The sequence below is a fragment of the Zingiber officinale genome, unplaced genomic scaffold (assembly GCF_018446385.1).
Source record: "Zingiber officinale cultivar Zhangliang unplaced genomic scaffold, Zo_v1.1 ctg129, whole genome shotgun sequence".
NCBI lineage: Eukaryota > Viridiplantae > Streptophyta > Magnoliopsida > Zingiberales > Zingiberaceae > Zingiber > Zingiber officinale.
The window spans coordinates 18457-33562 of NW_024589825.1; the positions used below are offsets into that span (position 1 = coordinate 18457).

The 15106-nt window shown below is 36.0% G+C and overlaps 2 protein-coding genes across 2 annotated transcripts; both read right to left on the minus strand.

Annotated features, from left to right (window-relative positions):
* Positions 1-429: 429 nt before the first annotated feature.
* On the minus strand, positions 430-1838 carry LOC122036003 (noroxomaritidine/norcraugsodine reductase-like). The gene is made up of 5 exons (XM_042595170.1): positions 1644-1838; positions 1334-1541; positions 1041-1257; positions 810-916; positions 430-728 (listed from the first exon to the last, which is right to left on the minus strand). Exons 1-5 carry the CDS (start codon positions 1730-1732, stop codon positions 552-554), a joined length of 798 nt encoding a protein of 265 aa, XP_042451104.1. The 5' UTR covers positions 1733-1838; the 3' UTR covers positions 430-551.
* Positions 1839-4603: 2765 nt separating this feature from the next.
* LOC122035997 (CAX-interacting protein 4-like) lies at positions 4604-5871 on the minus strand. The gene has a single exon (XM_042595164.1). It carries the CDS (start codon positions 5787-5789, stop codon positions 4860-4862), a length of 930 nt encoding a protein of 309 aa, XP_042451098.1. The 5' UTR covers positions 5790-5871; the 3' UTR covers positions 4604-4859.
* Positions 5872-15106: the final 9235 nt, after the last annotated feature.

Sequence of the window (15106 nt, forward strand, 5' to 3'; positions counted from 1 at the left end):
AGTTTTAAAATTTTCAAAATTTAGAGTCAACATTGGTCCCAAAGTCTCTCGATTTCACTAATTTTCTAAAAAAAAAAAGATTCGGAATTGGTTGAGGCAGTAAAATGATGACTAATGAGTAGGTAGAGTTTGACGCAGCCGGTGGATAAAGTCTCGATTTTTAATTAAAGTATTGTGGTTGATAGGTGGTGCCCAAGAAAGTCTCGATTTTTAATTCCTATTTGGCATTAAATTAAGTGCTAATTAGATGGAGCAGGAAGTCAATTGTTCAAATAGAGTGGGTGTGGATGTCATCGAAAGTCATCACCTAAAAGTGCCAAGTTATGATCAATGGACTCTCACATCACTTCCAAATTCCAATCCGTTTAGAAAATATGCATATCCTTAGATATTCATTTCCTTTTTTTGTTTGATAAATTGCCAATAATATTATTTAACTAAGAGATGTTTAAATTGGTCAATAAAAACACAACTCTTAGGACTGAAAATATAAGGAAATTGCCAAACGCCCATTGCATCATAACAAACAAACTCTTGAACGGCAGCCGTGCTCAGTAGTAGCCATTCACAACGCGTCCTCCGTCGATCACAATGACTTGTCCGGTGACGTAGGACGCCGCCGGCAAGCAAAGGAACGCCACCACCGGAGCCACGTCCTCCGGCACTCCCAGCCTCCCCAGCGGCACGTGCGCTGCCTCCCTCTCCACGAACTCCTTGTTGTCGAACGCCTGTCGATCGCCCCAAACTCATCAAGCCAAACAATTCGACGCGAGACGAAAACTAAAACTAAATTTCACAGTTAGGCTTACCGGCTTCATCAGCGGTGTCTCCACGGCGCCGGGGGCGACGCTGTTCACGCGAATGTTGTCCTTGGCCCACTCGCAAGCAAAGCTCCTCGCAAGCTGATTCAGCGCACCTAAAAATATCGCCAGGTCAGTTAGAATTTCCATTCGATGATGATTCAATTCTTTTTCTAGATCTAACAATCTCTAGTTTTTTTTTTCAAAAAAAAAAAAAAATCATTTCTGTAAAAGTAAAACCTTTGGTGATGCCGTAGATGGAGAGGTACTCGAGAGCGACGATGCCGGAGATGGAGGAGTTGAAGACGATGCTGCCTCTCCCGGAAGCCTTGAGCAGAGGGTGAGCCAACTGGCAGACGTGGAAAGCCGCTTCGACGTTGGTCGTCATGATGAATTTGAAGTCGTCCGCCGTGCACAGCGTCGCCGGCTTCGGGTACCCTGTTCCCGCATTGTTCACCTGCGATGAATTAGGGCAATCAAGAGAAGAGAAGGAGAGGAGATCAAAATTGAGGAGAAGTCATATAGATATATACGAGGATGTTTAGCTTTCCGTCGAAGACGGCCTTGACATCCTGTAGCAGGCGCTCCCGGTCAGCCGGCGAGGACACGTCGCAGACGGTGCCGGTGATCTTGAAGCCCTTCTTCTCCCAGTCCTGCAGGCACTTGTTGAGCTCGGCTTCGTTTCTGGAGCAGGTGTGGACTGCGGCTCCCAGTCCGGCCAGCTCTTCGACGATGGAGAATCTACGAACAGAAATTAAAAAGACGCATGACGATCGAGGTGCGATCGAATCGAGAATAATTAATTAATTAAATCGGTTGCAAAAGACGTATGGATAAAATTACCCGATTCCTTTGGTGCCGCCGGTGACGAGAGCCGTGGATCCGGCGAGAGACCATCTGTTTGATAAAATGCCGTTGTGGGAAGCCGCCATGATTCTGGATCTGTGGGAGCTCAACCCTAAGGACTCTGTTTACTAGTTACTAGCTAGCTTGCTAGAGATGATGGATGAGTGGCGAAGATGGAAGAAACAGATTTGGTTTAATAGAGGACGGAGGATGGGAAGTCAGAGTTGCGTTATTGGTGTGGGTGGGGGAGTTGGTGGGGGATTGGCGAAGGAGACATCTTTTTCTTTGTTTAGTTTTCATATATATTTTTCATATACGGACGGCTGGAGATGCGCCAACTCGATCCATTATTGCACGTCTTTAATTTGTCAGTAGATCATTTCATTTATTTCTCAGTTGGTTGGAGGAATAAAGAATATATATATATAAATGTTAGCCTGCGGTGTTTATGTTACGGTATTGGTGCAGTTTAGTCCACGTATATTTCTGATCGGTCTCTGGACTGATCAGGGAACCTCCTGATCGGTCTACAAACCGATCAGGGAAACTCCTGATCGGTCTGTAGATCGATCAGAAAATGATCTGATCGGTCTGCAGACCGATCAGGAAGGCAACCGCACCAAAACCGTAAAAAATGTACTGCAGGCTAATAGAAATGATTTACACGGAAAAAATTTAATAGGACTTGCGTTTGTATTGACTTTTTTTTTTATTTATTTATTGTGGATATCTTGGTTTTTATGTTATAGTTTTTTTAGAATTGTTTTTGCAGATATATAATAAGATTCACAGCATAATGGGTACGTAAAGGTTAGTCCATGAACTAATATTATTGAATTAATGTTTGTTCAGATGTATCTATCCTTATCGTTCATTTTCCTTGTACGTTGAATCAGGGGACGTTTGAATGCGTTCTTGTATTCACTTCTAACAACAATATATATTCACTTTTCTTTCTGCTTTAATTTGGCTATTGACTTGCATGAGCCTCCTCATTCACACTGATTTACTTTTTATATATAGCTTGATTCAATCATAATTTGTTACAATCCCTTCATAAATTCATCAATTCCTAAATTATAATTTATATCAAGATGGATAATCGAAGGCCTCCCAAAGTCATCTGAAGGCCATCGGCGATGGACAAATAGTCAAGTTGTCGGACGTTAAGGAGGATGACCTTCGACCACTCATCCCGATTCAAATTATAATAAATCCAAAGAAAAGATCTGATAACAAAGTGCAGTCAGGCATTCAATTTTACTATTGTCCTTATTTGATATTATATATGGCAAGTCCGTTTAGGCATCACCAAAAATTTGGAAGGATAGCTAGTCACAAGGTTAATTTATTTCATTCTTCGAATAAAAAACAAAATAAATAGACATTTTCAAAATATAATTTATTTCCTTTCTCCACTCCTCTCTCCTTCCAAAACAAACGCGAAATAAAAGGAAACTGTGCGATCGTCGTAATCAAATTTGATTTCTACATTCATATATTCCTTTATTCGACAACACAAGCATCCAATACCTTTATTCATATTTCTAATACAAGTAACTACTTGAGATTTTCTTTTCATAAAGACAAGCATGCATCGATGAGTTTTCCACATTGAGATTATTTTATTGACATATAAAAAATATTATCTTTGGAAATTAAAATTATATATAAAAAAATAGACTTCTAGAAATTAATTGCTATTTATTGATTTGTTTTTTTTTTTAGCTTATCCATTTATTTCCAATCAATAGGAATAGGGATATGTAAAACTCCTTTTTCAAGTTGCATGCATCAATTAAATTAACTTGAGTCTAGTCATTTCCCAATGATAAATAGTACGATGCAATGCAACAACCAAAATAATGAACTGTTTGCAATCAATAGGAATAGGAACCTGTTTGCACTTGTGCTTACCTAAACTTGCAAGATTAAGTGTGAATGAATATGCAGCTACAATGTGGAAGAAAAACACTTTCATATTTAGATTACCAAGATGGAAACTAATGAACTGTCTATTCCTTAAATTCTTGTTTCAATAAATCAAAGAATTCAGAATAGAGGTTGCGGCACCATGCCTCATTTTCTAACTTCTCAAAAATATTTGCAGCATGGAAGAATAATCACTTCAAGAAGATATGTATCCTCCAACATCTTAGTGTAATAAAGTCTGACACATATTCATTGCCACTGTTGAACTTAAGTTAAAATTTTAATGAACAAATCCAAAGAATGGTAAAGTATGAACATTCCATATCCATCATGACCAGAATCACAACAATATTTGTCAATTTCGATCATCCTTCATTAGGGTTGTAAATAAATCAAACGTTTGTGAACAAACTTGATGTTCGACTTGGTAAGAACTTGTTTATGTTCATTCAATATACACAAAATTGATTAAACAAACAAGCTTGAATACATATGTGTTCAACTCGTTAACGTTCATGAACAATGTTCACAACTCATATTTATTAATAAAATTCTTTTAAATATGCTAAATAAATAATAAAATAAATAAATAAATTTAAATTATCAAACTCAATAACCAATCAAACAATTAAAAGTTTCAAACAATCAAACATGTTTAAATTGAGAGCTCGATAATATCTAAATGAATCAAGCTCGAATCAAGCTCAAGTCAAGCTTGAATTGAGAGCTTAATAACATCTAAATAAATCAAGCTCAAGCCAAGTTTCAAACAAGCTCAAACTCATAAAAAATAAACCAAATCAAGGTTGAACACTCATTTCAAAAGCTTGGTTCATTTTAAGCTCGGCTCGATTACCTTATCAAACAAGCTTGAACATCCCAAAGCTCGGCTCGGCTTGTTTACAACCCTATCCTTCGCAGGCATCTTATAATTCCGAAAGAACAATTGGGTAGTCTAAATCTTATCATTTAAAAGACAGCATGCATGCAGAATTCAAGAATGACAAAGCATGATAGCACAATCATCACAAATTACAAGATCATATGTCCATTTAGAGACAGTTTTTGAAGTTTTAGCACAATATAACATCTCAAACATATAATTTGAAGTCTTAAGAGTTAAAACATTACAAAAGCAAACCACAACTACTGTTTTTATAGCATAAGAAAACCCTACTGACCGAATTATTTGTCCATCGTGCTTGTGCCTGGCACTCTTATCTTCGCTTGATTTCCTCCCACCATGCACATTTCAGAACCATCACTCCTCTGCTTTCTGTGTCAATCATGGTGCCTACGAGACTTCTTCCGGAATTTGGCTTTGTCACTATCGCCATCATCAGAATCATGATGCCCCCGTTTGTGATGGTGTCGGTGTCGTCTATCAGATTCATCTTCAGAGTCATCAGATTCATCCCTCTTCCGGTGGCTCTTGCTCCTCTTTTTATCCCTCCTACTCCTCTCGCTGTGCCTGTGCCTGTGCCCATGCCTGTCCTCTTCCACATCATCGTCCGAGCCCCTACGTTTCCTCCTCTTCTGTGTCTTCTCGTCCTCTTCGTCACTATCAGATTCATCACTATCATCAGACCTCTTCCTCCTGCTCCGCTTCCCGGACCTCCCTCTGTGCCGATGGCTCACCTTCTCCCCTTTAGAATCATTCGCTCTCTGGCGGTCGGTGCTCTTCTTTGACTTTTTGCCGAATCTTGCGGCAATGATCTTCTCAATCTCTGGATCCACATCAGAGTCCGAGCTGTCAGTCTCCTCTTCTTCGTCTTCATCGTCCTCCTCGCTGCTTTCCGGCTTGAGTCCGTTTGACTTCTTGATCTGCTCGAAGACAGCGGTAGCAGCAGCCTGGAGGGCGGCGTCGTTCTTGTCCTTGTCGGGATCCTTGGCGCTGAGGAAGTTGCGACACTGGAAGGTAAGATGGCCGACGCGGCCGCACTTCTTGCAGGCGCCACGGGCCTCGTTGGAGCCGGAACCGGTGACGCGTGCGAGGGCGAGGAGACCTTGGAAACTAGCGTAGGCGTTTTCCGAGGATGCCGCGGCGCCATCCTCTCCGGGGAGGGCGGATCCCTTGTCGGCGTCCTTGTTGGTGGGTGCGTAGGGATCGTAGCCGATCGCACTCTGCCAGATGCCGTGAGTCTGCAGGGCTGCGCTACTATGCACCCGGTTGTTCGCCGGCATGCGAACGCGGCCCGCCGTCGCCGGCATCTTGTTCGAAGAGGATTGGGGAGCCTAGGGTTTCTTCTTCGAGATTGGGGATTTCCGACGTTTGGGAAAGGGAATGGAATTGGATTGCGATTCGATTATATATATTGATATTCCTCTTATTTATTATATTCTTTTTTATCCCATCATATTTTTAATTTTTATTTCCATGTTCGTTGAATCGTATATTAGGAATTGGATATCCATCGCTATATCATAAAATATTACTATTTTTTATTTTTAAAATATATGAGTTGAAATATTAAATATTTAAAATTATGATTAAAATAATTTTTATCGACTAAGAGTTATTTCTATTCATAATTTTATTTTTTATCAAATTAAATTTAGTCAATAATTTTTATTTTTATTTTTAATTTTACTAATAATTTTTTATTTTTTATAGGTTAAATTTAAATTTGATTGTTTTTAATTTTTTACTCGTTAAAATTGGATTTGATAAAATAATTTATTTTTTATTGTTTGTTTGGTTTTTTAATTAAAATTTCATTTATTTGTTTTAGATTTGATCAAGAATTTTTATTTTTATAGATTAAAATTAAATTTGATTGTTTTTAATTGTCTATCATATTTGATAAATAATTTTAATTTTTAAGTTAGATTTGTTTGGTAATTTATTTTTAATTTTTATTAAAATTTAATTTAATTTTTATTAATAAAAAATTAATTTACTGATTAAAATTAAATTTGATTAATAAATAAAAAATATATATTGATTAGATAATTGTTTTTTCTTTTATAAAAATTATTTACATATTTAATATTCTACTTATTATTTCTTTATAAATTTTATTTTTATATTTTCTTTCTCGCTCCTCTATCATTACCATTATACCGTTATATTGTGCTTGGCTCCAAAAGTTATTATGCATATTTTTAAAATAATTTATTAGTTAAATATTTTTATTAAATAAATTTAATTGATAATTTATTAAAATTAATAAAATATAGTTTAATTTATGGAGCTTCCATAGATATATAGGATTTCGAAGAAGGATTTATTGTATATATATATACTATATCTATTATACACTATGGTTATTTTTTTTTAAAAAAAAATAGTAATTAAAATTATAGGATTGAATGGGGGGAGTGGGGGTGAATAGCACTCGTGATTTTTATTTTCGTTTCGGAAAACTATCGAGTAAAATATGCAATGGAAATAAATAAAACAATTGCAAACACACGAACACCAAGAGTTTTACTTGGTTCGAAACATGAGGCGACTCCTACTCCAAGGCCCACGCTCGTTGACTGTTTACTTTGAGCAATCACTATAAGCTCGGAAATATACAATTTTGATTTACAATATAAAGTAAAATGGAAATTATACCGACAATGAAAAATGGAGAGTTTGAAGTTTTAGGTCGTCCGTGTCGAATTACAGCTTTGTAGAATCGATCTTTGAGCAACACACGGAAGAAGGATTGCCAGTTTTCGTTGTTGTTCTTGTTGCTGGTCGAACCAGACATATATAGCCTGTTGAGGGCACCCTCAATCTCATTGAGGGTGCCTCCAATCCCCGAGTCAACCACGCATGGATAATCCCTGCTTCGTCGCTGCTTATCCTCCTGAAGGCGCCCTCCACCTAGCGTCCAGGGCGCCTCCAGCTCCATGGAGGGCGCCTTCCACCTAGTGTCCAGGGCGCCCTCTGCCATGCTACGCGGAGGTCTCCGGTAGTGCACCCGAGGCGCCTCCAAGCTTCATGGAGGGCACCTCGGGTACTGTTCATCCGAGGCTTTAAGGTTTTTTCACTCCCTGCAAGATGTGTTATTCCAAAATACCAAACATATCATGCAGAACAGAGTTTAGCATAATAAAATAAGATTAAGATAAATATTTGACAGTCACCGGACTGTCCGGTTCTGACTTCGAATTTCCATCCGGAAACCCTATGTCGAACCGACGTCTACTGTTCCCTCACCGTGGAACACGTCCTCACCTACTCCACTCAGGAGAGTTTACATGTTACCAGTTGATCCTCCAGACCAACTGGACTTTTGCTTAGCGTCGGAAGCTTCCGGTCTTCATGTTGGACGTCCGCTCCACGACCCGTCCAGTCTTCTACCCGGTTCGCGACACCAGGATTTCAACCTAGGGTTACCACCCCCTAGGATTTTGCCCGAAGCTCTCGACCCGCCAAGACTTTCCGCCTAGAGTTACCATCCCCTAGAACCTAGGGTTACCACCCCTTAGGGTTTTTCCTTTGCCTAACCGCGGCTAGGACTTTTCCTCACCTAGGGTTACCACCCCCTAGGGTTTTCCACCTGCCTAACCATAGTTAGGACTTTTGCCTGAGTACACTTAGGACTTTCCTGCAATCTCATTCAAACTCATTAGATAACAAAACAATTTAACTTTAGACCCTTTGAGCTTAAAATGAACAAAACCTTTGAAATGATTGTTCAAGCTTGACTTGATTTATTTTTTATGAGCTTGAGCTTAGTTCGTTTAAATGTTATCGAGTTCTCAAATCAAGGTTGGCTAGAGTTTGGTTCGTTTAGATGATATTGAACTTTCAATTCAAGGTTGTTTGATTGTTTGAAACTTTTAGTTGTTTAATTAGTTATTGAGCTTAATAATATAAACTTATTTATTTTATTGTTTATATCATATTGATAAAAGTTTTATTAATAAATATGCTTTGTGAACATTTTTCACGAACGTTATTCATGAATATTGTTCACGAACGTTAACGAGCTGAACATATATATGTTCAAACTTGTTTATTTAGTTTAACGAGCTATTCAATTTTATTTGTTTAATTTATCTTGTGTATATTAAATGAACATAAACAAGTTCTTACCAAGTTGAACACCAAATTTATTTACGAATACTTGATTTATTTACAACCCTACTCCCAACCACGATTTAAATTAGAAATCCAAGTCGACATTTAAAAAAACAATATTTCATCAAGATATTTTTTTTAAAAAAAAAAAATGATCACATATTGTTTAAAATATAGAACCAATCATATGATATTATGAAGTCAAAAAAGAGTTTGATAAAGTTTTCCAATTAATTAGAACGATAGAGTTTGATAACCATTTGTTAGTTCAGAAATATAAATATTGTAATAGGTCAATATAAAACATATAAAAGTTAGACTAGATTTATTGATTAATTTATATCTTAAATGTGTTGTCTGAATAGTCAAATAAAATAGGTAAACTTTATTTTTCCAAGATTTTAACGTGGCTCTTGAATTTACTAATTGTGTTGTAGCATTTATAATTCTGATAACAATTGCCAGTGATATTTTCCAGTGACGTGAAAGTCATAAAGCATACATTTCAAAACTTATTTCACAAAGATAATAGAACAAGAATTGCAGGTTTGCAATACCAAAAGAAAAAAAAAACAAAACAGTGAGGGAGGGCGGAATTAAATAAGTAAACCAGCCAAAGATTTCATGTAGCAAAAAAAAAAAAAAAAATGTAAAAAAGAAGGATCGAAATTACAAAGCACCGATCATGAGTCCATTATGTTGATAACTTTTGTTGCCTATAACATGCAAATTAGTTATCAACTACATTTGGATGCATCCCAGCCACCTCAATCCATCTCTTAAAAATAATTGCACCTTATTAATTTACATGTAAAAGAAATTTGATGTTTATGAAACTCCTTGTTGTGAAGTTTTTATTATTTGTGCTATGTATGTATTTTTAGAACATGAAATAAATACACTTTCACCAGAACATACGAACCTTATAAAGTACAATAACCTTATTTAAAAAATAATTAACAATTACTATAGTGTTGACATAATTCGTGCATATAAAAGGTTAAAATAGGCTTGTATAGAGAACAATAGAAGGATAAAATAAAAATATTAAATTGATATAACCTTGCATAGAGCTCAATGAAGGGATAAGATTCATGTCTTCATTCTCAAATGTGCCACTTATTGGATGAAGTCTCATTATAAAACAAAAGTCGGGGACAATAGAAATTGATAAAAAGCATGCACAAAGCAACAAGAGGCGTCAAGTAACTAATTGAGAACCCAAGTTCTCTTAGGACATGCTTACAAGGAGAGATTGGAGGAAATAAAACATGAAAGATATATAAATTTAGGTACACTTTGTCAAGAAAATAACTTTCATATCCTTCTCTTGATTTCTCTCTCCAATAAAATAACTTAACTTTCATAACTATGGACATGCCAATGTGGAACTACATTGAACATTCGTTTGGTAATTATGTAGAGTTATTCCTATTTACTCATAATACCATAAAATATTGTAAAATCCAGTGGTTTAAGGTTTTATTCTTAAGAAATAAAAGAAAAAACAGATTAGCAATTGGATTCAACAAAAACCATAATGGTTCTGTAAATGGTCCACAATAAAGTATGCATGACATTCTGTATCTGATAATTAACGCCCAGCAAGAAGCACCAAATTGTACTTTACTCGTTACAGAAAAAGGCAACTTTAAAGTTTTCTAAACAATTAGAACTATAGAAACGAAAGTCCTTCAGAATCTTTTGCGATGTATGCTGCACCAAAAACAAAATCAAACACCTCTAGATAAATAAGCTAAAAGGACTAATACTTTCTTTGTGAAATATAAGAAGAAAAGTTAATCCACCGTAACTGAACATGGAGTACAAAATGTCTTGACTTTGATCGCGTCACACAATAACCAAGGGAAGGTATGATAATCAAGAGATCCAATACAACGCAGTTCCAATATTGCATTTGAGGAAGCATAACAGTTTGATCTGGTACAGCGACCCCTAATAAAAGCTTCACGCAGAGGCATTTAATCCAGACCCAAAATCACGTCCATATCATGCAAAAATCAAAATTGGGAGAAAAGAGACAAGAAAAGCTAGACCTTTCAGATGACAAAACGAATAAACAAAAACACATGAAAAACTTCACTAAATCAGTGGTGGAAAAAAAAGCGCGGAATGGCCTTACCGCTGTCTCCGATCAGCAAAAGTTTGATCAAGTAGTCGTAATCGGCTCGTGCCCTAGCAGGCGGAGCAGCCATTGTATAACCGCCGATGGAGGGATCAACGATCTCCTCTATTAAGCCACCTCCACCACAGATCCCTCCCCTCCCCTCCCTCCCCTCCCTCCCAAGGAAGCAGATCAAAAACCATAAGAGCATAAATCGAAGAAACCAAACGGGGGGAAACGAATGGCCAGCAAATGCTAACGAGACTAATCAATCCGCCAATAGGAGGAAGAAGACGTTGATCTCAAGAGCTGGAGATATGAAGAAAAGTAGACCGACAGCGGTGTTGCTCTTCTGGCCGAGAAGGAGGCCGACAGCAGTGTCGCTCCTCTGGCCGTGGGAACGGCCGTCGAAGTAGGAGGCGAAGAGGAGCGAGAGAGCACCACCGAAGCTCTTTATTAACGTTGCGAAACTCCAATTCGCCCCCCTATAGTTTACCTTTTATCTTTACCTCCACAGATAACAAAACTTGTGTTCCACACATAAAGTTTGAAAAACATAAACAAATTGCACCTTTCTTACCCTATCAATGGAACAGTTTGCATTCGTTAAAAAGTTTAAAAATTAAATTTATCTTGTAGCGTGAATAACGAGATGACGAGCTGGTAGAGCATCGAGATCAATTTTTCTAAATATGAAATTTATCTAAAATTTTATATTTTATGTGAAAAAAATATTTATACTATATTTATTTTCTAAATTTATATTTCATAAATATATTTTTAAATTTAGTAAATAATTTTCATTCAATAAATATTAAAATATTATTTAATTTGGAAGAGATAAAAAAATAAAAAATAGATTGAATAATGAAAATAGATATTAAGGAAAGTGAAAAATAATAAAAAAATAGAAGAGAGAAGAGAGAAGAAAATAATAAAAAGAAAAGAGAAGATAATAAAAATTTTAAGATAGTTGATATAGTGTGTAAACAAAAGTGATTGTATGTAGACATCACCAGTAACAAAATCTCCCCACAATACTCACAAGTGAAAGTTCTATGTTCTACTATACATTGTAGCCTTAGGCGTCGATTGTCAAATTGACTAGAGGTGATTGGGATATGTCGGGAATTGATCTCTTATCTTATTGTAGTAAGTCATGCCACCTTCTAGTCAACTGGGCATCCCGTGGGGACCTGTGTTCAAAATACATGATCAAAGTAGAGATGGTTGAAAAAAAAATAAAAGATGTTCACTGATGGTATCATTTTTCACCGACTCAAGTTCTTTCCTGTAGGACCAGATCGTGCAATAGAGGAGAGGGTGCATTTAAAAAATTTTCTTTTCTTTTGAAAACAAATCAAAGTGGAGCGAAAAAATACAATACAAAATAAGACAAAAGAATTTACTTGGTTCACAATTTAGCAATTGTTACTCCAAGGCCTACTATCTCTTGGATCATTTTTGGTTAGGTAATAACACTAATCTTCTCCTTACCAGAATCTCTCGGAGACATAGAAAACCTCATACAATAATATAGAGAATAATACAAAATTATTTTCTATTACAAATGAAATATGCACTAATAAATGTTACCAACAACTCGAATAGATTGAAACTCGACGTAGGTTGTTAGTAGTCGATGAAGCATGAATGGACAAAGCCTTATCGTAGAGCGAAACAAGGAGTTTGAGAGACTTGATTGAATTATATTTCAGAGCCTTGGATCCCAAGGCTTCTTTTATATTCTTCATTTGGTTGACTGAAAACTCATTCTAAACCTTCTATTAGGTAATTGGACTTTGATCTTTCCTTGCTTACTCTGATCTGATCAAATCAATCTCACGAAATCTGTTTGTCCAGTTGGCTGAACACCTATCCAGGCGATTGGACTCCATAATTTTCTTTACTATTTGATCTAATCTCATCCGATCTGTTCTTTCCATATTGTTAGATTGAGACGCACGTGGGGGGAGGTGAATCAGGTGATTTTAAAAAATTCGTCCTTTTCATTTTAAAACAAGAGTATGCAGCGGAAACAGAAATAGATAGAAATGAAAAAAGGCACGAACACAAGGATTTATTTGGCTCGGAGCCTTCAGCGACTCCTACTCCAAGACCCAGGACCCGTGGACCTATCGATGGGTAATCCACTAATTATCTCTTCCAGAATCGTCGGAAGAGGAGATTGAGTACAAAAAGAATTAGAGAAGTGTAACACGCTACACTTCTCGTCTGTAGAAATTAAGTACAGTAATTAATTTAGTTACCAAACATTGTTTGTAGCTGGTCGGCTTAGCATTTAGGCGGGTTCTCAGCAACAATTGGGCTTAGGAGAGTTGTAGTAGGGCAACAACAGTAAGCCGGAGCAATCGGAAAGCCGATCAGATGCTTAGAAGCTCGTATAGACAATGATATCAAAGCCTCGGGCAAGAAACCCTTTTATTGAGCATGGAAGGTGCTTTCCATAGCCTTGAAGGCTCTTCCAATGTAAGACATCTGATCCTAAATAACTCGCTCCTTATCTGCGACGAAGTCTTAAAATTTCATCCTGCCGAAGGTTCCTTCCATAGAACTAAAAGGCGTCTTCCATGAACAGTGCAGAAGGGTGTCTTCCATGAACAGTGCAGAAGGCGCTTTCCATACTATGGACGTCTCAGGCACTGTTCATCCAAGGTATTTTTTGCTCCTTTTGTCCTGCAAAAAATATTAGTCCAATAACCTGCAAGACAATATTAGCACAATAATAATGAGCAATAATTAGATCCTGTCTCTACAAGACCAGGATCAAAGCCTCAATTTAAGTTTTTAAAATGGACTTAAATTGGACCGATGTCTACTGTTCCTTCGAATTGGGATGTGTCCTCACTTAGTCACTCTCCTCCAGTGACTTACCTCTACTTACTAGGTGTAGAGTTACCTTTCAGAATCAAATATCCAGACTTCAGGAATCAAACATCCTGATCTATTGGAATTGTACATCCGGTCTTCTCCAATTGGAAATCGTACATCTCGACCTACCAGAATCGTACATCCGGTCTTCTCCAATAGGAAATCACACATTCCGGCCCTTGCTAAAATCCCACATCCGAACTTCAACCTTTCGAGAATCGAACATCCCGATTACCATAATCATACATCCGCTCTTCAACCAATTAGGAATCAAATATCCTGATTAGGGTTAGTCAACCCTTCACACTCGGTAACAAGGTTAGATTATAATACGTCTAACTTTAACCTATTTGTCATTCATCAAAACTCAGGTTTGACCATTGGTGCTGACTGCATCAACAATCTCTTCGTTCTTGATGTAATGACAACCTTGGTTAAAGTTAGAAGAATAATAAAAAATGAATAGTAATAAAAATTAAGCAAGTTCTGTTCTATTCTCTCGAGCATTTTAGGGTTAAGGTTTTCAAGTTTTTAGTTTTTCTTACTTTAACCCTTACCCTCCTCCTTTGACATTTATCAAAAAAAATACAAGTATACCAAGGAATTGAGACACACAATAAACGTTTCAAAATAAGCATAAAAACTTGCAAGTTTATTGTAGGGAGGAGGTTAGAGTTTTAAAACAATTTTCACTAAACTTTGAAAGATTTTCAAAATTATAACATGTTTTGAAAGTTAACAAAAGCTATAATAGGTTTTGTAAAATTTCTAATTAAGTTTTTTCAACAATTTCTAAGTAAAAATTTCGAAGGATTTAAAAATATTCTGAAAATCTTTTAACCAAGGATTGAGAAATATTTTTAATTTAGAAATATTTTGAAAATACTTTAAACCAGAGTTTTTAACTTAGAAATATTTTTAAAATACTTTAAATAAGAGTTTTTAACTTAAAAATATTTTCAAAAGCTTCAAAGGAATATTGTCAGTTATTTTGAGAAAAAAAATTTAAGTAAAGATTTCCAAAATAATTTTCAAAATAGTTTTTAAAATAGTTTTCAAACACAGTTTTTAATTTAAAAAATATAATTTTTAGGAAGTTTCAAAATATATTTTTGAAATCATTTTTTCAAATATCCTCATCCTGAACTTGATATTATTTAAGAAAAATATTCATCTAGAAATTATCCTTAAATGTCTAACCGTTTATTACTAACTGTCTATCAGAAGATAGCAATATTCACTTGGTTAGTCGAGTTACGTAAATGTATCTAATTAGTATTTGATTAAGATGAATTACTTAACATGATCATTATAATTTTAGTATTTTTTACCTAGACTTATGTTGATGCACTGATATAAGTATCTTAAGTCGAGGTAATTTGCCTACACATTTCACGTCATTCTAAGTTTATAAATGCACAATCAAGATAGACCTAGTGTGTTTGTGAGATGTTTAATTTCTAGATTTATAGGAACATGCTTTATAAGAAT

Bases quoted from the DNA above. Each gene is read 5' to 3' on its own strand.
- LOC122036003 (XM_042595170.1), bottom strand. From the start codon at position 1,732: ATGGCGGCTTCCCACAACGGCATTTTATCAAACAGATGGTCTCTCGCC. The intron at 1,258-1,333 runs GTATATATCTAT...AATTCATCGCAG, and splicing joins ACGGAAAGCTAAACATCCTC to GTGAACAATGCGGGAACAGG. The intron at 917-1,040 runs GTTTTACTTTTA...CGATATTTTTAG, and splicing joins CATCTACGGCATCACCAAAG to GTGCGCTGAATCAGCTTGCG.
- LOC122035997 (XM_042595164.1), bottom strand. From the start codon at position 5,789: ATGCCGGCGACGGCGGGCCGCGTTCGCATGCCGGCGAACAACCGGGTG.